This window comes from Pogoniulus pusillus, chromosome 27 (assembly GCF_015220805.1).
Source record: "Pogoniulus pusillus isolate bPogPus1 chromosome 27, bPogPus1.pri, whole genome shotgun sequence".
Taxonomy (NCBI): Eukaryota; Metazoa; Chordata; class Aves; order Piciformes; family Lybiidae; genus Pogoniulus; species Pogoniulus pusillus.
The window spans coordinates 15,982,375-16,004,697 of NC_087290.1; the positions used below are offsets into that span (position 1 = coordinate 15,982,375).

General features: G+C 45.8%; 1 protein-coding gene across 1 annotated transcript in view; it reads right to left on the reverse strand.

The window, feature by feature from the left end:
- The window catches only part of STK38L (serine/threonine kinase 38 like), a 49,762-nt gene that overhangs the window by 4,863 nt on the left and 22,576 nt on the right, over positions 1-22,323 (reverse strand). The window contains exons 2-13 of the mRNA XM_064166067.1: positions 20,265-20,409; positions 18,759-18,810; positions 16,420-16,542; positions 15,877-15,960; positions 14,812-14,935; positions 14,112-14,266; positions 12,438-12,540; positions 10,988-11,049; positions 8,316-8,433; positions 7,272-7,395; positions 3,700-3,795; positions 1,015-1,106 (exon numbers count right to left, since the gene is read on the reverse strand). Of these exons, the coding sequence (XP_064022137.1) occupies positions 1,015-1,106; positions 3,700-3,795; positions 7,272-7,395; positions 8,316-8,433; positions 10,988-11,049; positions 12,438-12,540; positions 14,112-14,266; positions 14,812-14,935; positions 15,877-15,960; positions 16,420-16,542; positions 18,759-18,810; positions 20,265-20,398 (1,267 nt within the window). The 5' untranslated portion in view covers positions 20,399-20,409. The remainder of the gene's footprint in view (positions 1-1,014; positions 1,107-3,699; positions 3,796-7,271; positions 7,396-8,315; positions 8,434-10,987; positions 11,050-12,437; positions 12,541-14,111; positions 14,267-14,811; positions 14,936-15,876; positions 15,961-16,419; positions 16,543-18,758; positions 18,811-20,264; positions 20,410-22,323) is intronic.

Sequence of the window (22,323 nt, forward strand, 5' to 3'; positions counted from 1 at the left end):
CGCAGAATGTTTCAACTCAACATGACAATCACAGAATGTCAGGGACTGGAAGAGACTGCAAAAGCTCATCCAGTGCAACCCCCCTGCCAGAGCAGGATCACCTAGAGCAGATCACAGAGGAACACATCCAGGCAGGTTTTGAATACCTCCAGAGAGGGAGACTCCACAACCCCCCTGGGCAGCCTGTTCCAGGGCTCTGTCACACTCAGAGGGAAAAAAATTCCTCCTCAGGTTCATATGAAGCTTCCTATGCCTCAACTCCCACCCATTGCCTCTTGTCCTGTCACTGAGCATCACCCAGCAGAGCTTGGCTCCATGCTCCTTGCACTCACCCTTTACATCTTTATAAACATTGGTAAGGTCACTTCTCAGTCTCCCCCAGGCCGCACAGCCCCAGCTCCCTCAGGCTTTCCTTGTAAGAGATGTTCCATTACCTTATCTTTGTAGCTCTGCACTGGTCTCTCTCAGCAGTTCTATGTCCCTCTTGAACTAGGGAGCCCAGAACTGGACACAGTACTCCAGATGTGGCCTAAGCAGGGTAGTGTAGAGGGGCAGGAGAACCCTTCTCAATGTACTAACCACAGCCCTTCCAATATACCCCAGAATGGCATCGGCTCTCCTGGCCACCAGAGCACACTGCTGGCTCGTGCTCAACCTCCCATCCACTAGGACCCCCAGATCCTTTTCCCCTTCACTGCCTTCCAACAGGTCACTCCCCAGCCTACCCTGATCCATGGGGTTGTTGTTTCTTTTAAGAAACTAGAAGACATTATAGGTTTACATCAGTATTAACACCAGAGTTGGTAGAGTTGAGAATGGTTGAATTTGATCATCTGAAAAATCTTTTCTAACCAAAACGATTCTATGACACTAGAAGGTCTCTAGATCAAGGCTGTGTATTACCTTGGCTATATGATATCAGAAAGACATATCTAACCAACGACAAAAAAAGCATCTGTGAAGTAGTGTGGCATGCCACCAGCTGTAAATTCCAACTGTACACAGGAGCCTCACCTGGCTGTAAAATATCCGATTCGGGAAACTCATCGAAGTTTGAAGTGTCATCGATGCTTTTGATTTCTATAGGGATTGCAGCTGGTCTTTCCCTGCAGACAGACAGAAATGTCAGAGCAGTCACAGCTACCAATGCTGACATTAACCTCCACTTTGGCTTAATTTAGCTTTTCACAGTTAAAACCTCCCTTTAAAACACAGAAGATCCACTGAGTCCATCAGAGATGCATCTGACTTGCCTGGTTTGCCTCTCTACAGCTACCTGAAGGGAAACTGTAGTCAGGGGGGGAGTCAGGCTCTTCTCCCAGGCAACCAGTGAAAGGACAAGAGGGCATGGCCTGAAGCTGTGACAAGGGAGGTTTAGGTTGGGTGTTAGAAAACACTTTCTCATTGAAAAGGTGATAGGCACTGGAATGGATTGCCCAGGTAGGTGGAGTCACCATCCCTGGAGGTCTTTGAGAAAAGATTGGACATGGCACTTGGTGGCATGGCTTAGCTGATCTCCTGGTGTTAGGTTATAGGTTGGACTGGATCTCAGAGCTCTTTTCCAGCCTCAAGGATTCTGTGCTTGTTGACATCATTGGGAGATTTGCTGGTTTCCTATCTAGCACCAGCAAACAATTTCCCCATGAACTGAAACAGCATCCCACACTTATCTGCCATGGAGCTACTGCTATGGCTGTCACCAAAACTCACTGTGGTTGCCTTTGCTTTGCAAACCCAGCCTACCCTGCCCAGCAGGATTCTGCTTGCATTTGGAACCATCAGCTTTACAACTCCAGTGCTCATCAGCCTGCAGCCAAATACCTTTCACCTGTTATTCCTTTTTTGGCACTTGGTCACCAATATCTCTCATCCCAAACTGGTTGGCTCTGACATGGTTCTGCTGCAGAATCACAGAAGAGAATCACAGATTTTTCTTTGGATGCAAAAGACCTTTAAGATCATCCAGTCCAACCAGTATCAAACTCTGCCAAGCCAAACCAGGACCCTCAGCACCACACCTCTGCCTCTTTCAAGCACTTCCAGGGATGGGGATTCAACCACCTTCCTGGGGAGCCTGTTTCAGAGCTTGAGAACCCTTTCTGTCAAGAAGCTGCTTCTAATATCCAATCTAAACCTGCTGCAACTTAAGGCCATTTAATCTCATCCTATCACTTGTTACTAGAGAGAAGAGACCAACACCCACCTCACTTCAACCTCCTTTCAGGTAGGTGTGTGGAGAGGTAGTCTCCCCTCAGCCTCTTTCTCCAGACTAAACAACTCCAAGTTCCTTCAGCTGCTCCTCACCATCCTTGTTCTCCAGATCCTTTGCCAGCTTAATTGTCCTTCTTGGGACCTGCCCCCAGCACCTCAATCTCTTCCTTGTAGTGAGGGCCCCAAAACCAGATCCAGTACTCAAGGGGTACAGGAGGACTGTACTCAGTTCTGCTTGCTAAACTGTTTTTAACACAGGGCAGGACACCTTTGGCTTTCTTGGCCACCTGAACGTGCTGTTGGCTCATACCCAGACAGCTGCCAACCAACACCCTCTTGCCCTGCTTGGCAGCTCTCCAGCCACTCTTTTCCAAACCTCCTGCATTGCCTGGGGTTGCCCTGACCCAAGCAGCTCAACAATTTGGGAGCCCTTCAGGAAATTTTAAAGGTGACATTCAAAGTTGCTTAAGGAATTTATCCCACAAAAGCCTCCACACTGGAATATGGCACTGTGGGAAAGTCATTAACTTACACCTGCATAGTTTATTACAGCTATAATTATTGCAATTAAATCCCCTTCTGGGTGGAACGGGGAAGCTATGTTGCAGAGTTGCCAAACACGGCATGAACGTTACTGCTCTTGTTGCTTATTAATGCCTCCCACGCCCAGAGGTGAGGAAGCTTTTCTGCACTGGAGGAAATAAGAGCTGGACAATCACATGCCCACAGGATGGATTTGCATGTAGAAAACTGCACTGCCACTGAACCAGCAGCCTACCTTAAAAGGCACTGAACAGTAACCATCATCTCAACTCGAAGTATCTGTGGACAGACCAAAGTCTGCTCTAAAGGTGTTAGCACACAGATAGCTCAGCACCTGCAGACACAAGCTCAAGCTGGAGCTGGTTTGGCTACCTTGACCAGACCCTTCACCCAGCCCTGGCTCTGCAGAATTTGGCCAGAGGCTGCAACGGAGATGAGTCAGTGCCTCTGCCCAGCCATCTGTACACATGGGTGTTGTGTTTGCAGTAGAGATATGCCCCTGTGTTTTCCTTCTAATTGCTGCCCCTCCTCTTAACATACTTTCCCTCCATCTACTTCTCTTCCTTTTTGGAAGAGAATTTGCTTCTCCTGTGCTCCTGTTACAAAAAAGTCCATTGTAGCAGTAGCTGCAGAGCCTATCCTAGCAGAAGTAGTGGTCTCTACTGATAGCAGAGCACACATGGCCACTTGACCACGACTTACTTTCTTGGGCACTCCGGGGCAACCTGAGGCATCTCAAGACAGTTAAACTATCAGATCTATGAACATCAGTGAGACCTGAAAATCTTCTGTCATCTACCTACTGCCAGCAGCTACCTTTCAAAATAAAAGATAAACTGGAAATGATTGTCCTTGACACCATAGTGCATGAAATGCTTGCTTCAGTGGTTTTTATTCTCTCTATGAAGTATGTAAATGTGTGCATGTGTATATTTATATACACACCTGATATGCCCCCAGTCCACTCCTTCAAAAAACGGATGACTTTTAATTTCCTCTACTCCATTACTACCGATTCTATTTTCCGAGTCAATACAAAACCTGAATGAGTGGAAAGGAAAAAAAAAGGAAGTGTTAACAATAAATGCAGCAGAAGCAACAGCAAGTAGAACTGCTGTGGGATGCTGCAGCAGGAATTTGAGGAAGTGTTTTCAAATAGTGACATGAAAGCAGCTTGCTGCATCTGGGAGAGAAGGGAAATAGCAGAAGCAGAGTACAGTCAAGTGTCCCAAGCCATAAAAGCTATTATGACAGTGACTTAAACCTTTCAACTGCTGCATCTCCAAGGTTTGTGAAAGGTTGCTGCACGGTCTAGCCCTGTAGGATTAGTTTGGAAGGGAGGCTTAGATCCTTAACACTGAAAACCCCTCTACATGTTCTCAGTTGCTTAAAATCCATGTTCCAAGTCGAGCTAATAGGAGCAGCTACACTTAGTCAAACAGGGCTGCTTGCTGACACAGCATTTTGGAACTACGATGACATGCCATGTCCCTGTTCTGCCTGTCACTCTCTTCTCCCCTCTCCTTAGAGGTCCAGATGCTGGTGGTACAAAGAGCCAAAAAAAAGGTGGCTCAGACTCCAGAACAAATTGTCACTTTATGAGAAACAGCTGTAAGAAAATCTGTAGAGTTGAACAAGAAGGGAAAGGTGAATCTGAGAGACAGTGGTGGAATTGGTGAGAGTGGGACTGTTGCATGCTGAAGTAGCCAAGAGGAAAACCACCAAGAAGGAAAACTATGAAATCCTAAAGATTTGGTGCCATTAAGGATTTATTCTGGGGAATTCCCTTCTCTGGATTGATGCCTGCCTGGACCTATACCTAGCTAGTCAGAAAAGCCTCTGAAGTATCCCATCAAGGAGCACAATGAACACAGTCTAGCATTAGATCCTAGCTATGTGCTAGCAAAGATACAAGTGCAGTATATTTTTTACACTGTCCTTGCAGTCTCTTTAAGTGTCAACAGTGACACAGAGGAAAGTTTACACTAACAGGAAAAAATGCCCACGTCAAACAAAACTCCTGGTCTTTCACCTGAGGGGTAACATTTGGTAGCACAGGAATATTGGCTGTTGCTCTGAAAGTCACCTGGCCTTTGCTAAATGAAATGGTTTGCCTAGATGGAAAGAGCCTCTGGATGTTGATTTAGTTACCCTGAACTCAATCTCTCCACAGTGTCCTGTTATCCAGATTTGCCAGGCACTTTTCTTGTTAACATGCTGCAGTAAAGGGGTCACCTTCTCACTAGGTAGGGATATTTGCAGCAGGTAAATCAGCAATATAGCAAGTCAGGCTATAAGCTGTCTTCAGTTACACAGTGGAATGTTCTTTTACTTGTAGTTGAGTGTCACTTAGGGAAAAAAAAACCACAAAATCAAACCACTCCAAACCTGTTTATATTCCTACTGCAGCCCAGCCAGTTGGTTGATGCCGATTACAGGTTTGCCCAGAATCATCTGGTTTGGAAGGGTTCTCCAAAGGTCACCTAGTCCATTGCCCTCTGCAGTCAGCAGGGACATCCTCAACTAGATCAGGTTGCCCAGAGCCCTGTCAAGCCTCATCTTGAATATCTCCAGGGATGGGTCCCCAACCATCTCCCTGGGCAACCTGTTCTAGTGTTTCATCACCTTCATGTTAAAGAGGTTGTTCCTAACATCCAATCAACATCTGCTTTTCTTTAGCCATTGCCCTCATCCTACCACTGCAGGCCTTTGTAAACAGTCTCTCTCCAGCCTTCTTGTAGCCCCCTTCAGGTACTGGACAGCTGTTATCAGGTCTCCCCAAAGTCTTCTCCACTAATAGACCTCAAACCTTGTAACAACTAGCCAGCACAAGGCTCAGGCTTTGGCTGAACTTGAGCTTTTTAGTTTGGTTTTGTTTGCAGTCATAAAAATAAAGCAACTTAAACTTCATCTGCAACTTCCTCATTACAACCAGTGCTGTTTAACATCTTTGTCAGCACTACAGATGGAGAAATTGAGTGCAGCCTCAGCAAGTTTGCAGATGACACACAGCTGTGTGGCACAGTTGACTTGCTAAAGGATCCATCCAGAGGGACCTGGACAGGCATGCCCAGGCCACCCTTGTGACATTCAACACAGACAAGTGTAGGGTCCTGCACCTGGGTTGGCACAATCCCAAGCACAAATCCAGGCTGGGTAACAAATGGCTGAGAGCAGCCCTGAGGAAAGAGACCTGATGGTCTGCGGTGATGAAAAGCTCAAAATGAGCCTGCAGTGTGAGTGCAGCCCAGACAGCAACTGTGTCCTGGGCTGCAGCAAGAGCAGTGTGGCCAGCAGGGCAAGGGAGGGGATTCTGCCCCTTTGCTCTGCTCTCCTGAGACCCCACCTGGAGTCCTGTGTGCAGTTCTGGAGCCCCCAGCACAAGAAGGACATGGAAGTGTTGAAGCCAGTCCAGAGGAGGCCACCAAGATGCTGAGAAGGCTGCAGCAGCTCTGCTATAAGCAGAGGCCATGACAGTTGGGGCTCTGCAGTCTGGAGAAGAGAAGGCTTCGAGGAGACCTTGTAGTGGCCTTCCAGTATCTGAAGGGGACCTACAGGAGGGCTGGGGAGGGACTATTGACAAGGTCTTGGAATGACAGGATGAGGAGGAATGGGTTTAAACTGGATGTTAGGAAGTTCTTTGCAGTGAGGGTGGTGAGATACTGGCACAGGTTGCCCACGGAGGTTGTGTCTGCTCCCTCCCTGGAGGTGTTCAAGGTCAGACTGGATGAGGCCTTGAGTGACCTGTTCTAGTGGGAGGTGTCTCTGCCTATGGTGGGGGGTTGGAACTGGATGAGCTTTGAGGTCCCTTCCAACCTGAACCATTCTATGATTCCTGTTCAGTGCACTGAATGCTGGCAGGTATCTATTTTTTTCCCCCTCTTCTGAAAGGGAACTAGAAGTGTTTACCACTTTCTTTCCCCTTCCACTTTTCCCTCCCGCCCCCGTCTTCTCCACAACTCTCCTGACACACAGGAGAAATCTGATCATTACAGCTTATTCACAGACCCCAGAAGGGCTGCAGCACTGTGCAGGGTGGTAGCAGCTGGTGTTTCTGAGGGTGCTCACTTCATTGAGCTGCCTGCTTTACTTTGGAACAGGGCTGGCACTGAAAAACTTCCTTCTCTTTCATCTCTGAATTATTCAGAAGAGCTATTTGTCTACTTCATGGCAAGAGCAAGTTGAATGGCAAAGTGTGCTGTGATGGGAAAATGGGGGGAAATGTTTCAGTTATCTGCCTTACCCAGAGGCTTTATCTGAGAGCCAGATTTCCTTGGAATGTCAATGGAAGCTTTTATAAACCTTCCAGTTCTCCTTTTTTCAGTTATTTTTCAGTGTTCTAGATTCCCTGTTTCCCCTTGTGTAATACTTTCCATGACCGTGCTAAGAACTTACTATTAAAAATTATAGTCTGTGGCAAGATAGCTAAGTATCAGAGTAAGTGATATTGATTTTGGAATAGCTCCCACCCATACCACTACAAAGGTGACTGTCAGAAGTGGGCTGCTGTTACTGACCTTAGAATTAAATCCTTTGCCTTCTCTGAAATGGGCACCTCTGGAGGAAACACCAATGTTTCTTTCCAGTTCATAACTTTCCTGTAAGTCTCCTGTGGTGTTTCTGAGCAGAAAGGTGGATACCCTGCACACACAAATAGAAGAGGAAAGTGAGCAGTGTCTCTGCTTTTGCTACTATGACTCCCAAAGCCAACAATAAGCACCAGCCAGAAGTTTTGCTCTATTGTAATGCAACACTCAAGGTTGTTTTGCTACTCCCAATTAATGAGACTCCAAAACATTTAATAATGAACTGAAATTATCTCTGAAACAACTTGAAGAGACATTATCTTGGGGGGACTTCTTGGAAAGGTCAAAGGGCTTTCAGAGTTTTTGGGAGAGGTTCTTCTCCCCCTCTTCTCTGCCCTAGTGAGACCACACCTGGAACAGTGTCTGGTTTGGGGCTCCCCAGTTCAAGAGAGATAGGGACCTGCTGGAGAGAGTCCAGCCAAGAGCTACAAGGATGAGTGGGGAACTTGAGTACCTGCCCTATGAAGAGAGACTGAGAGCCTTGGGGCCATTTAGTTTGGAAAAGGGAAGACCAAGAGGAGATCTGATCACCGTGTACAAATATCTGAGGGGTGGGTGTCAAGTGGAAGGGGCCAAGCTCTTCTTGGTGGTGCACAGCAGTAAGACGAGGATCAACAGCTACCAACTGGAACAGAGAAGGGTTCAGCTCAACATGAGGAGAAGCTTCTTTACAGTGAGGGTGACAGAGCTCTGGAACAGGCTGCTTAGAAAGGTTGTGCAGTCTCCTTCTCTGGAGAGGAGACTTGCCTGGATGTGCGAACTATCCAAGGGGATCCTGTCTTGGCAGGGAGTTGTTGGACTCTATGAGCTCTGGAGGCCCTTCCTGACCTCTAAGGTTCTGTGACACTAGAAGCTGAATTTGGGGTTTGCTTTGGGTAGAACTGAATGAAATTCCACTATGTAGGGAATCAGACTTGGTGCACTACTGGACCCTGTTACCTTTCACTGACTCTTAAGTTGAGGCCTTTAGCATACCTATTAGCATTTCATACATAATCACTCCCAAAGACCACCAGTCACACAGCTTGTTGTACCCAGTCTGCATGAATACTTCTGGTGCAATATAGTCTGGGGTTCCAACAGTAGAATATGCCTGGAAAAGAAGAAGAATTATTTGTACACTTTGCAAAGCCTTTTCCTGGGGATTCACATATAAGACCTTGTTATATGGATGGACAAGAATGCTTCCTTTGAGAATTCACAGTATCTAAAATTCCCAAGTCCTGGTATTTTTTTTCTTAACAAAAAATACAGAGAACCCTGAATGGAAATGAAATCATCCTCCTAAATGTGATAAAATCATAGAATATTCCTGCTGCAATATCAGTTTTGCCAGCATGGAAATGGTAATTGGCATTTTGAGTATGGTATGGCTTCACCACGCTGAAGGGATAACCACCTTCAGCTCTGGGGCCCCCACACAAGGACGACATGAAACTGTTTGTGGCCCTCTGCTGGACCTGCTAAGATGATCAGATGCTAGAGCACTCGAAGACAGGTTGAGAGAATTGGGGTTGTTCAACGTGGAGAATAGAAGGGTCCAGGGAGACCTTAGAACAGCCTTCCAGTACTTAAAAGGGGCCCAGAGGAGAGGGTCTAATTACCACAGCATGTAGTGATGGGTGAGAGGCAATGGCTGCAAACTGGAAGAAGCTTCATTTACATTAGACATTAAGAAGGAACTCTTCTACAGGAGGCTGGTGAAGCACTGGAACAGGCTGCCTTGAGAACTTATGTAGGCTCCAGCCCTTGCTGGGTCAGTTTGGACAGGTCCTTGAGCAATCTGGTCTAGTAGGTGTCCCTGCCCATAACAGGGCTTGGAACTAGATGATCTATAAGATCTCTTCCAATCCAACCCATTCTCTGATTCTGTGATTTGTCTGACTAAAAGCAAAAATACTGCATTTGAATAAACAGAAACATTTTGGTTTGGACCAAGTGGAAAGCCAAGAAGATGGCTACTTTTCAAACAGTACTGATACAAGTTGTCACTTTAGCCTTTTCACTCTGATGAACTGGCTCATCATTTGCCTAGCTTCACCACAGTTCTGCCACATCACTTTTTAGTGGTGTACTCTTTGCAGGGATCTAACTCTAAAAGCAGGAGTTAAGGGTGTGAAAAACAGCTCCTGTGGGCATCTTGGCTACAAAGTGATCTCATTGTGTCTCATGAAGAAAGGAAGAACACCCCAGAAGTTGTATGGGAATATTTTACATGTGATATATTGGCTGCACAGAAGTGTGGGAAAGTTCCAAAACGTGAAGACTGAAATTCTGAGATTCCATGGCTCATGGATACTGCCACAGAATGGTTTGGAAAAGACTATTAACATCATGAAGTCCAAACATTATCACAGAACCAGCCAGTCTGAGTTGGAAGAGACCACAAGGATCACCTAGTTCCACACCCTCTGCCATGGGCAGGGACACCTCACACTAGAGCAGGCTGTCTAAAGACTCATCCAGCCTGGCCTTAAATACCTCCAGGGATGAGGCTTCCACCACTTCCCTGGGCAACCTGTTCCAGGGTCCCACTACCCTCATGCTGAAGAACTTCTTCCTAATATCCAGTCTGAATCTACCCATTTCTAGCTTTGTCCCATTCCCCCCAGTCCTATCACTACCTGACATCCTAAAAAGTCCCTCCCCAGTTTTCTTGTAGGCCCCCTTAAAACAGTGAAAGGCCATAGTAAGGTCACCTTGGAGCTGTCTCCTCTCCAGACTCAACAGCCCCAACTCCTTCATCTCTCCTCATAGCAGAGCAGCTCCAGCCCTCTGATCACCCTCATGGCCCTTCTCTGGACACCTTTCAGCACATCCACATTTCTCTTGTAACAGTGGCCCCAGAACTGGATGCAGTACTCCACATGGGGTCTCACCAGTGTGGAGCAAAAGGGGAGGATCACCTCCCTCATCCGAATGGCCACACTTCTCTTGCTGCAGCCCAGGATCTGGTTTGCTTTCTGGGCAGCAAAAGCACACTGACAGCTCATACTGAGCTTCTCATCCAGCAGCACCCCCAGGTTGCTCCCAAGCCTGTACTGGTGCTTGGGATTGCCTCTATCCAGATGCAGGACCTTGCACTTGGTCTTGCTGAGCTTCATGAGGTTGGCTTGGGCCTAGCTCTCCATCCTGTCCAAGTCCCTCTGGATGGCATTATCTAACTCTACATTCCCATTCAGCATAAGAGCAAGCAAGTTTCCCCCATAATTCTCTGAAAAAGAACCAAACAGCTAAGAACCAAAAGCCTACAAATCTTCTGAGCTGCAGGAGTTAAATTCAATTAAATCTGAACTCCAGGACTTTAAACACACTGTCAATACCAGGTCAGCCTAGGAGACAAACTCACAATATGGCTTAGCTGAGTGTTTGCTGACACCAGAGTTAGTCCAGATGAAGGCAGAGGGAAAAGCAAAGTCTTGCTACCCACAGCTCTGGAAACAAAGGAACCCTGATCTCAAGCTATCCTACTACCGAAATCATCAGACCACCTTCTTCCAATTTTGAGAGCCTGAAGGGAGCAACATGTGTAAAGGATGAGGAGCTTCTGGTTTCTAAAAGGCAGCAGCATCAGTGCTGAGGTTTTATTTATGTTTTCCACAAACAGAAGCAAAAACAAACAAAGGAGAGATGGTTTAACAACTTACCAGCTGCCGCCTGTTTTTCTTCCACGTTTCTGCTTTCCTCTTTGAGTTCATGTTCTGAAATGCTAATTCACAAAACATTCATTAGGTAACAACTGCATTCTGAAAACTAAAAGGTTGGCAACATTCTGTTTGCAAAGACTGGTCTGTGTCTTCAGAATGCTTTAGTCTAGAGAAAAATAACTGATTGTAACTGGAGGTGGGAAAATGGTAAAGAATGGTCAAGCTGCAGCTGAAACTTGTGTAAGTTGGAGATCACTTCCAACCTGGTTGATTCTATGATTCTATAAGCAATTCTAAATTAGCACTTGCTAAAAAGGTTTCACAGACTGATGTGAGATCAGCAGCACTTCTTGCTGCAGCTGGCAACAATTCAGACATTGGTGCTAAGTTTCTTTAAGCCACAAGAATCCAAGAACTACTGCAAAGGAATTTTACATCTGTAGAATAAATCAACAGCAGTCTGCTTAGGTGGCTGAGAAAAATCAGCAGCATCCTGGCCTCTTTCAGCTATCTCTGTACCTGACCAGCAGGACCAGGTGCCCTTGTACTCAGCACTGATGAGGCCACGCCTTGAGCACTGGGTACAGTTTTGCACCCTCACTACAAGAAAGACATTGAGGTCCTGGAGTGGGCCCAGAGAAGGACAATGAAGCTGGTGAAGAGACCAGAGAACAGGTCTGGTGAGGAGTGGCTGAGGGAACTGGAGTTGTTTAATCTGGAGAAAAGGGGGCTGAGGGGAGACCTCAGTCTCCACCACTACCTGAAAGAAGCTTGAAGCCAGGTAGGGGTTGGTCTCTTCTCCCTAGTAACAAGTGACAGGATGGGAGGAAATGGCCTCAAGCTGTACCAGGGGATGGTTAGGTTGGCTATTAGAAGCAGCTTCTTCACAGAAAGGGTTCTCAAACACTGGAATAGGGTCCCCAGGGAGGTGTAGAATCCCCATCCCTGCAGATGTTTAAAAGACAAAGAAATGTAGTGCTGAAGGACATGGTCTGGCATGAGACTTGGTAGAGTTCTCTAAGTGTTTGGATTCTGGAATCTTAAAGGTTTTTTCCAACCAAACTAATTCTGTTATTCTCTAGAAGGCTCACATGGAAGCATGTTGGTGAGCAATTTAACTCTTAGGAAAAGCTTCAGGAGATTGCCCCCAACTTCACCAAGTCATCACATAAAAAACCTGCCCCTCCTGAAAGTGCTCCTGTGGCTTCACTGACAGTGTTAGAAAAAAGCTATTTGTGTACATTTACAAATGAAGAAAATCACACTTGTGTCACCAAAATATAACAACTTCTTTCCCATTAAATGCTTCCATGAGCAGGGAAGGTGCATTTCCAGTTCCCAATGCAATCAGCCTGGCCAATCTTGTTTGCCACAGCAGAAATGAATTATGATGTGGTCTAGCTTCAGCTCTGAACTATTGAAATGTTCAACTAGGACAGCTTATACTCACAGAAGTCACTTGGTGGGTTGTGAGTGAGGTTCCTGTAGAATTCAGTTCTGTGAGCTTTCTTTAAACCTGTGCATAGTCCAAAATCAGACAGTTTTACATGACCCTACAAAGAAAAAACAGAGAAGAAAACAATTTACAAAGATGATGTGGGGAAAAAAACCCAAACTTTCCTAACTGCACCTGCCTTCTCAGGCCAAGGCAGGCTTGCACAGAACTACTCAGTCCAGAACAAGAATGCAAATAATTGTGTAGCCTGGAGAAGAGGAGGCTCAGGGCAGATCTTATTGCTGTCTACAACTACCTGAAGGGAGGCTGTAGTCAGGTGGGGTTGGTCTCTTCTGCCAGGCAAGCAGCAACAGAACAAGGGGACAGAGTCTCAAGTTGTGCCAGGGGAGGTACAGGCTGGATGTGAGTACGATTTGCATTAGAATGGACTACCCAGGGGGATGGTGGAGTCGCCATCCCCAGAGCTGCTCAAAAAAGAGACTGGATGAGGCACTTAGTGCCATGGCCTAGTTGATTGGACAGGGCTGGGTGCTAGGTTGGACTGGATGGTCTTGGAGGTCTCTTCCAACCTGGTTGATTCTATGATAATCCCTGAATGTTGTTATACTGTGAGGAAACTGGAAATGGTTACCATATAGAGTTCAGCAACAGCTGAGGGCAGTTAGTTTGACTGCTTTCATTTTGAATGGATACCACTGAGACACTCTGCACTGCAAGAGATGAATGTCCCAGAGCAGGTCCAGAGAAGGGCAAAGAAGCTGGAGAACAGGTCCTGTGAGGAGCAGCTGAGGGAACTGGGATTGTTTAGCCTGGAGAACAGGAGACTGAGGGGAGACCTTGCTCCATACAGCTCCCTGGAAGGAGGCTGAAGCCAGGTGGCTTCTCTCTAGTAATAAGTGAAAGGAAATGACCCCAGATTGCACCAGGGGAGATTTAGGTTGACTATTAAAAGAAACATCTTCACAGAAAAGGTTCTCAGACACTGGAGTAGGCTCCTCATAGAGGTTGCTGAAGCCCCATCTCTGCAGGAGTCTAAAATAGGCAGAGATGTGGTGCTGAGGGACATGGTTTAGCACCAGACCTGACAGTTAGACAATGGTTGAACTCATGTGAACTTCAAGATCTTTTCCCACCAGAAGTATTCTATGAGCTGAGGTTGTCTCTAGGGCAGAATTCCTTTGTTTTGCTTGGATGATGACCTGGCTTTAATCAGGTTTCCAGACTTCAGTGCTAGGTAGTCTACAGACTTGCATATGATGTTTACTGGGTCCCTTTCAGGGCTAATTATAGTCAGCCTAACAGACAGTTTCCACCAGTGAGTGGGCAATAAAGAATTAGACAACTGTAGGAACTGAAGTGATTATTAGTTTTGTCTCAGTGTTTCATGCTTTCATTTGTCTTGAAGTAACTGAATACATAAACTTTTAATGTGTGTGAATATGGACCTCCTAAGTGAGGTCTTCTCACTCTGAAGGCTTTCCAAACAACAGGGCTACTTTTGCTTTAAATGTATTGGTGTTCTAGAAGGAAAAAGATAGTGCCAGTTTTCTGCCCTTCACTCCAGCTAGTTTAAGTCAGTCACTCTTGTGTCACAACTGGCTCCCACCAATTAGCACCACTGTAAATGTGATGTTTAAAGCACAGGCAGTTCACATGCACGCTACATGCCTTAGCATCCAGCAGAAGGTTATCTGGTTTAATATCCCTGTGGATGAATCCCAGCTGGTGAATAGCATCTATGGCCAACACAGTTTCAGAAATGTAAAACTGTGTCTCCTCTTCTGACAAGGTGTCTTTCTTCATCAGTAAGGTCATCATGTCACCTAATCAAAAGAATAGAACACAGCTTTGACAGCAGAACATTGGAATCATGAAACTAATTCTGTGTGAAACCCCAGGAGAACCCAAACTTAACCCAGCAGCTGCCCTTAGAGCTACTCATTAGAAAACTATTACTGCAAGGACTTACTAACCCAATGTAACTTTTTCAGCACAAGGCACTTAAAACTTGAAAACTGGAAACAGAAATCCTAATTGGATAGCCCAGGTAGAATTTCATGTGTGAATTCTACAGACATACCTCATGTAACATGCAAATAAACTGTTTCAACATTTTTTTGTGTGTGTGTTAACAGCTTTAGTAGTAAAAGAAGCAGAACCCTGGAATAGAATTATTATTTAATTCAAATAACTTTTCCCTTTCTCCCTCTGCTCTAAAACTCAGGAATGGCTACATCAGTGGGACTCCATTTTCAAACCATGCTCATTTTTTGCTGTCACCAGTGACACAGAGCATCGTTGGTTCTATCATTTTATGAAGCTGACAACAGCTAAGGAAGAAGCACTCACACCACAGCAAACAGCTTACCTCCAGGTAAGAACTCCATGATGAGGTAAAGATTTCTTTTATCCTGAAAGCTGTAAAACATTTTCACCACCCAGGCTCCATCTGCTTCAACCAAAATATCTCTTTCTGCTCGGATATGGGCGACCTACAATTTGTTTTTAAAGTATTTACTATTAAAGGACAATTTAAGTATTTCAACAAGAAGCACCATATTGCATTCCTACTGCTACAATGTATTTTCATGTTTTTCAGCAAGTAAACTACTTTTCATAAATCAAGGTTTTTATAGTGGTGAAGGATCTGCAGAGAATGTCTTCTGAGGAGTGCCTGAGGGAACTGGAGTTGTCTGGAGAAAAGGAGGCTGAATCCCAGAATAAGTCAGGGTTGGAAGGGGCCTCAAGGATCATCTAGTTCCAACCCCTCTGCCATGGCCAGGGACACCCTACCTTAGGTCAGGCTGGCCACAGCCTCATCCAGCCTGGCCTTAAACACCTCCAGGGATGGGGCCTCAATTGCCTCCCTGGGCAACCCATTCCAGGCTCTCACCACTCTCATGCTGAAGAACTTCCTCCTGACATCCAGTCTGAATCTCCCCACCTCCAGCTTTGCTCCATTTCCCCTACTCCTGTCACTACCTGATAGTCTAAAAAGTTGGACTGGATGATCTTGGAGGTCTCTTCCAACCTGGTTGATTCTAGTCTACTCTAAGGGCTACTTCCTACAAGCAGAGTCTCTTCCATTTCTTCTCCTTTACATGAAGGTGTTTTGAAGGGCAATAGGTCTCTCTGCACCAAGCACTCCAACTTAAATTACAGAATCCCAAAAAAATGACAGAAACATTCAGGTGAGAACATTAAATCCAAACAATAACCCCTAGATCTATCTGTTCTTGTTAGAAAATACTTCTTCCCACCCTTCAGTGTAGCTGTGAACTAGAATATTAAAACCATGCTGAACACTAGCCAGAAGATCTCCCAGTGCCATCAGGCTCCAGAATTCCAACCAATAGAAAAGACACAAACAACCAACAAAACACCAATTAGACAGCTTCAGTTTGAAATCTTGGAGACTCAGCCAAGCACAAACCTGCTCTTTCTCCAGCATATCTGCTTTTCTTAAGATCTTCATTGCATAAATATGACCTGTATCCTTCTTCTGAACCAGGCGCACCTATAACGAGAAACAGCCCCGTCAAGCTTCTCTACCTCAGAAAGAAGACTCAAGCATGGAAGGCTCAAAATTGCTGGGCATGGAAAGGTTCTTGTAAGAACACAGAACAGGAATATTTCTACACCATACCAAACACTATCACTTAGTGATGAGTAGGTATTTTGAAGCAGCAGTTAAGGCAGGCACATCGCAGGCAGCTGTGAGACTGCATACTCAAATTCAAGAGCAGATACAACTGTGATGTGCAGGGCAGAGAGAATGTTTATGGAAGGCAGCTGCACGACTGCACAGCCATCATCTCAGGGGCCCACATGAACAGCTGTGGGGAAATTAAAGGCTTCTCCATTTGAGAAAGGTTCGAGAGCTCTTTTTCCACAATCAAACTCACCCAGAGGAACTTTTTATTGTGGGATGAAATAGTCTCTTTTAAAATTGAAGACAAGCAAGAAAGCAACAAACCTCCCCAAATGCTCCTCTTCCTATAACTTTCAAAGACTCAAAGTCATCCAAGCCAAGTCTGGTCCTCTTCAGCCGCAGAAACTCCGTTTCTTTGCGCGCGTGTTGTGACCTGCGCAGCTTTTTCTAAGGAGAGAAAAATGTTGAAGTCATTTGGCAGTAGAAAGACAATCACAAGACCACAGAATGTTAGGGGTTGGAAGAGACCTTGAAAGATCATCCAGTCCAAGCCCTCCGCGGGATCACCTAGAGTAGAACACACAGGAACACGTCTGGGTGGGTTTTGGATGTCTCCAGAGGAGGAGACTCCACAACCTCCTGCGCATCACTCTCACAGTGAAACAGTTTTTTCCCCTTCATGTTTCCATGGAGCTTCCTGTGCCTCACCTTCCACCTATTGCCCTTGTCCTGCCATTGGGCAATCTCCCTTCCTATAAAGTATTCTCTTTCTCCTTAGGATGGCAGAGAAAGGATCTCAAAGTATGATTCATGAGCGTGGTGTGTAACAGAGAGGGCTCAAGTCTAGTTTCACTGTTTTGGGGTTTTATTGTTACTGAGTTATATATAAAAAGCCAAAACAGTGATTAAAAAATATTGAAAAAAAAAATCATGCTGGTCCAAAGAACATCAGTCTTAGGGGCAAAGTCACTGAGACAAGGACTTATTTCTGGGCAGTGTGAAGGATCAGTAAATGCCTAAGTTTGTACCCCACCAAAAAGAGTGATGACAGACCACATGGAGTCTAACAAGCAGCAGAAATCCAACTTGTGTTACTTAGAGCAAAATTCACTTGCTTTATGGCAAGCAAATGCTTGTGTTTTAAAGGGAAATCTGTCCCAATCCTGTCTTCTATTTTGTTCCTTGAGAACATCAGTGGGACTCACCTAGAGAGGAGACAGATATGGACAGAGGAATCAAGAGCAGCCCTGAGGAAAAGGCCCTGGGGGTCTGGAGTGGTGAAAAGCTCAAAATGAGCCTGCAGTGTGAGTGCAGCCCAGGACACAGTTGCTGCAAGAGCAGTGTGGCCAGCAGGGCAAGGGAGGGGATTCTGCCCCTTTGCTCTCCTGAGATCCCACCTGGAGTCCTGTGTGCAGTTCTGGAGCCCCAACACAAGAAGGACACGGAACTGTTGGAGCCAGTCCTGAGGAGGCCATGAAGATGCTGAGAGGGCTGCAGCAGCTCTGCTATGAGGACAGGCTGAGAGAGTTGGGGGTCTGCAGTCTGGAGAAGAGAAGGCTTCCAGGAGATCTTGGAGTGGCCTTCCAGGATCTGAAGGGGGCCTACAGAAAGGCTGGGGAGGGACTATTGACAAGGTCTTGTAATGACAGGACAAGGAGTAATGGGTTTAAACTGGCAGAGGGGAGATTTAAACTGGATGTTTGGAAGAAGCTCTTTCCAGTGAGGGTGGTGAGACACTGGCACAGGTTGCCCAGGGAGGTTGTGTCTGCTCCCTCCCTGGAGGTGTTCAAGGCCAGGTTGGATGAGGCCTTGAGCGACCTGTTCTAGTGGGAGGTTGGAACTGGATGAGCTTTGAGGTCCCTTCCATCCTAAACCATTCTATGACACAAACCTGACCTCTGCTCCTAAAGATGCTGAGATCCAAGAGACAGCTAAAGGAGATCCATCCATTAGGCATCTGCCAGAGTCTGTACCAGGATGATGGTTATAAAACCACAAGATGGCATTACATGCCCACACTCACTTTTTCTTCCTCCCAGAAGCTATGGCAGTCGCACAAGCTTAGAAATGACTGAAGCACTGTCCACAGATTTCATTGGGCTCAAAGGGATCCACAAAGGTCACCTTGTTCAGTGCCCCTGCAGTCAGCAGAGACACCTCCAATTACATTGGGCTGCCAAGGGCCACGCCAAGTCCGATCTTGAATGTCTCCAGCACATCCCCAGGCACTCTCTTCTAATATTTTACCACTCTCATTGTAAAGAGCTTCCTCCTTATGTCCAACCTAAATCTACCCTGCTCCAGATCCTTAAGGGACACCATCTGGACATCGAGCACTGCCCTTGGTATGCAATTGTCCAGGTAGTTCCTTATCCACTGGACAGCCCAATCATAAAAACTGTATCTCTCCAGCTGAGAGAGCAGGATGCTGTGGGGGACAGAATGTCCCATAAAGGACCAAGAGTGGCATGCAAACACTTTGCTATTTCAAGTCCAATTCGAGCATATTCACAGCTTCTCTAATGAACTGGTTGTTTAGAGGGACAGCATTAATTTACAAACTAAAACTTCGTGTCATGCTAACTCTTTCTGTGAGCTCCTGAAATGCCAGCTTGAAGTGGTGCAAAGCACAGTAGTGTCTTCGAAGGTTAAGCAGTACTTACCTCCTCATCTGCAAGGCCTTCCTCCTCCATAGCCACTTCTAGCTTCTTCTGTCTGCAAAGCAAAGAAACAGGAGACAGATTTGTTTGATTATTTATTAAAAGCAAATTTAAGTCTACAGCAAGACTAAATCTTTACTTCACATTTTCCAAATACGGGAGAATTTGCCTCAAATGAGCATCTGAGGACTTGCTGTCCATCCCCTCCATTCAGTCACTTACAGAAGTGATCCAAGCTGCTGAAAACAAGCAAATGTAAGCACCTGTCTTTGCAGAACTAGGCAGTACAGTGTATAATCACTAACGACTTCTATTTCTTCTTATCATCTAGCTGAAGTAAGACTGTTTTTAAATCAGTCAGGATTATGAATCAGAGTGCAGTGGTTATTTTTTATTGCTCATTTTAATCTCATTTCTACCCTCTACACCTCAGTCAGCTCCATCTTTCACTTCCAGGCCCAGCCTTGTTAACCTGGCCTTGGTTACACACCTGGTCCTGCTGCCTTTACTCTGATGCCAGCTAGCTCTATTCCCCTGGACTCATCAGCATCTCCTTCCAGTGTTCTTTGTGGGCTAGGGCTCACTAGTCCCAAGGCGCTCTGAGTCATTGCCACACCAGGCTGGAAGGGTCTGAGCAAGGGGATGAAGCCACAGGGTACCCCAGAGATGACAGGGGGTCAGTACATAGCACTGTGTCTGCTTGACCTCTTTTTCCATCCCTAGGATGCTTCTTTGTGACTGTCAGGGTATAGCTATCAGAATGCTGCTTACCCAGTAGCAATAGACAAGAGCAGGCTCATGATAGCTTTCTGTAATAAGAAGTACACCAGGATCCCCTAAATTAAAGACCCTTCTTCCAACTAGATGCATAAAGACTAAATATGATGAAGAAAGAAGCCCTGCTGCTCAGCTGAGAACCTATAAACATGCTGGTGAAGAAAGAGTTTCTGTGGCTGAAGAGGATGTGTTCCTATGTGAACTACCCTAGAGGATCCTGCCTTGGCAGCAGGGCTGAACTCAATCTCTGCAAGTCCCTTCCAACCTCTAAAGTTCTCATTTCTCTGAAACCTCACAGGCCCCAAAGTAAGACCTTACACAGAGCAGCTGCTACAAAGTAGTAATGATATGATGAGAAGGTAGCTTGCATGAGAAGTTGAAAGCAGAGGTCCTCAGTTACTCCACTGACTGCTTTGTGCAGCAGCAGAGAATGTTCTCAGATCTACCAGCACAGCCAGCAGATGAAAGGTCAGTTGTGCACTTTGGGGATGAGGCCTTTAGAATCATAGAATCAACCAGGTTGGAAGAGACCTCCAAGATCATCCAGTCCAACCTATCCCCCAGCCCTATCCAGTCAACTAGACCATGGCACTAAGTGCCTCATCCAGGCTTTTCTTTGCTATTAAGAACTTCTGAAAGCTGCTCCATGCATGGGGATCAAAGTGCCCCCGAGCAAACACTGCCAAAAGCTGAGAAGAGCTCAAGACAAGGAAGAAACTGCAGAGCTGGTACCTGGTTTCTCTCTCTTCGTGCTGTATAATGAGGTTGCTGTAGAAGTTCTCCAGCGTCAGTTTGGCCACCGTCACTCTCTCCCGGGTGTGGTTACTCATGGGAACGGATGTTGTAGTCCCTGCAGTCATCGCCATGGTAACATGTACTGAAACAGAGCACATCACATCATCAATCACTGCAAACTGAAAGAGATTTTTGTTGTATTTTGGGTGGGGTTTTCTGCCACCACGTTGGCAAAACAAGGGGTGAATCACAGCAAAGAGCTGTGCAGCTCACTCAACAGCTCTGGGCCTTAAATGAAGAAAATGTACCTTTGGCAGACTTAGCCTGGTGGGAAAGAGGCAGTAGAGTGTGGAAAGGAAAAGGAGAGGAGCAAGAAGAGGCCCAGAAACCTCCTACAGCTGGATAGGTCATAACTCTATAGCAATTTGAGACTCCAAAAATTCTAGATGCTACTAAAAGGACAGCACAAAATGAGAAAGGAAATGGACAAGACCCCTAATCCAATTCAGAGGGGAAGCTATTTCAAGGATACAAGATAGCAATCTAATTTATTTAGATTTTAAAGCCACTCAACAAAATTCTGTGTGGGCAGATTGGGAGATTTCTAGTAACCATCACGTGGTAATTAAGTCATGTAATTGCCACAGTTTAAATGGAAAGCTTCTGTTTGCTTGGTTTTGTTGTTTGTTTTTTTTAACAGCAAAAAAAAAATCAACCACCAGTAATAGAAAACCCTTCCTCACCACAAGGCTATCAGGCAACCACTGCTGTGCCATCCTGCCAATGAAGAGTGTCTTCTGGAGCAGCCATTTATTGCAGAGTTAATTAGAAGGCTTAGGAGATAGGTTGGACTCAATGGTCTTAGAGGTCTTTTCCAACCTGGTTAATTCTGTTATTCTAATACCTTTTAAGGTGAACCAATTAGAAGTTTCCAACAGAAGCAAACTTCCATGTCCAAGTCAGGATAGGCAGATCACTTAACTCTGCTCTGGGTTTTCAGCTTGAGATTTGCCTGCTGCCCTCTGTGAGGACAGCACTTTTTCTTCCCAGAATGGTCTGGGTTGGAAGGGATCTCCAAAGGTCATCTAGTCCAACCTCCTCTGCAGTCAGCAGGACATCTTCAACCAGATCAGTTTGCCTGATACACCCAGGAATGGGGGCCCAACCACTTCCCTGGACAATCTATTCCACTACCCTCATGGTGTAGAGCTTGTTCACAACACCCAATCTAAATCTGCTCTTCTCTAGTTCAAAGCCATTGCTCCATCATGCTCACTGTAAAGAAGTTTCTCCTCATGTTGACCTGAAACCTCCTGTGTTCCAGCTTGTAGCTGTCATTTCTTGTCTTATTGCTGCTGACCACTGAAAAGAGATTGCCCTCATTCACTGGACACCCACCCCTCAGATGTGGTTTCAAAACTAGGAAAGCAGCATGGCTAAAGCAGCACTTCAAGTCCTGCTACCTCCTGTTTGGATTATCTCAAAGAGAGACAGGAGATATAGACATGAAAAAAAAAGCAACCTGCCATACACAAATAGCATCATGATTCACACCCAAAACACAGTGGGCAGGGACAGATAAATTAAATAAGCAGTTGAAGATTTCAAAGGATGAGGTGGTTTGACATGAGCAAGAGCAAGGGGAGGAGCAGCAGCTGCTGGAGCAGCAGCCAAGCAGGCACCCTGGGCAACTTCTGAAATGTGGAACTGTACATGGTAAGAGCTGACACACAGAAAGCAAGCAAAGAAAAATGTTATCCAGCAGCTGGGATTTCTAGTGGTGAAACAGAAAGTGGTCAGGCCATGGGATCAGCTGCAGGGAGAATTACTTTCTGCACTATGAATTCTGCTAGCAGGAATCTGACAGCTGTGCTTGCACATCTTTTCACCATCCACTTGTTTATACCCAATCTCCTCCTGGAGAGGTTCCCTGACTTATTTTTCCTCTAACTCACTTTAAATCCACTTCCAAAGCTTTTGAGGAACCTCCAGAAATAACAAAAACAGCAGGCAAAACAAAATTGCTGCTATTCCAACCCACATCAATTATGGGCTG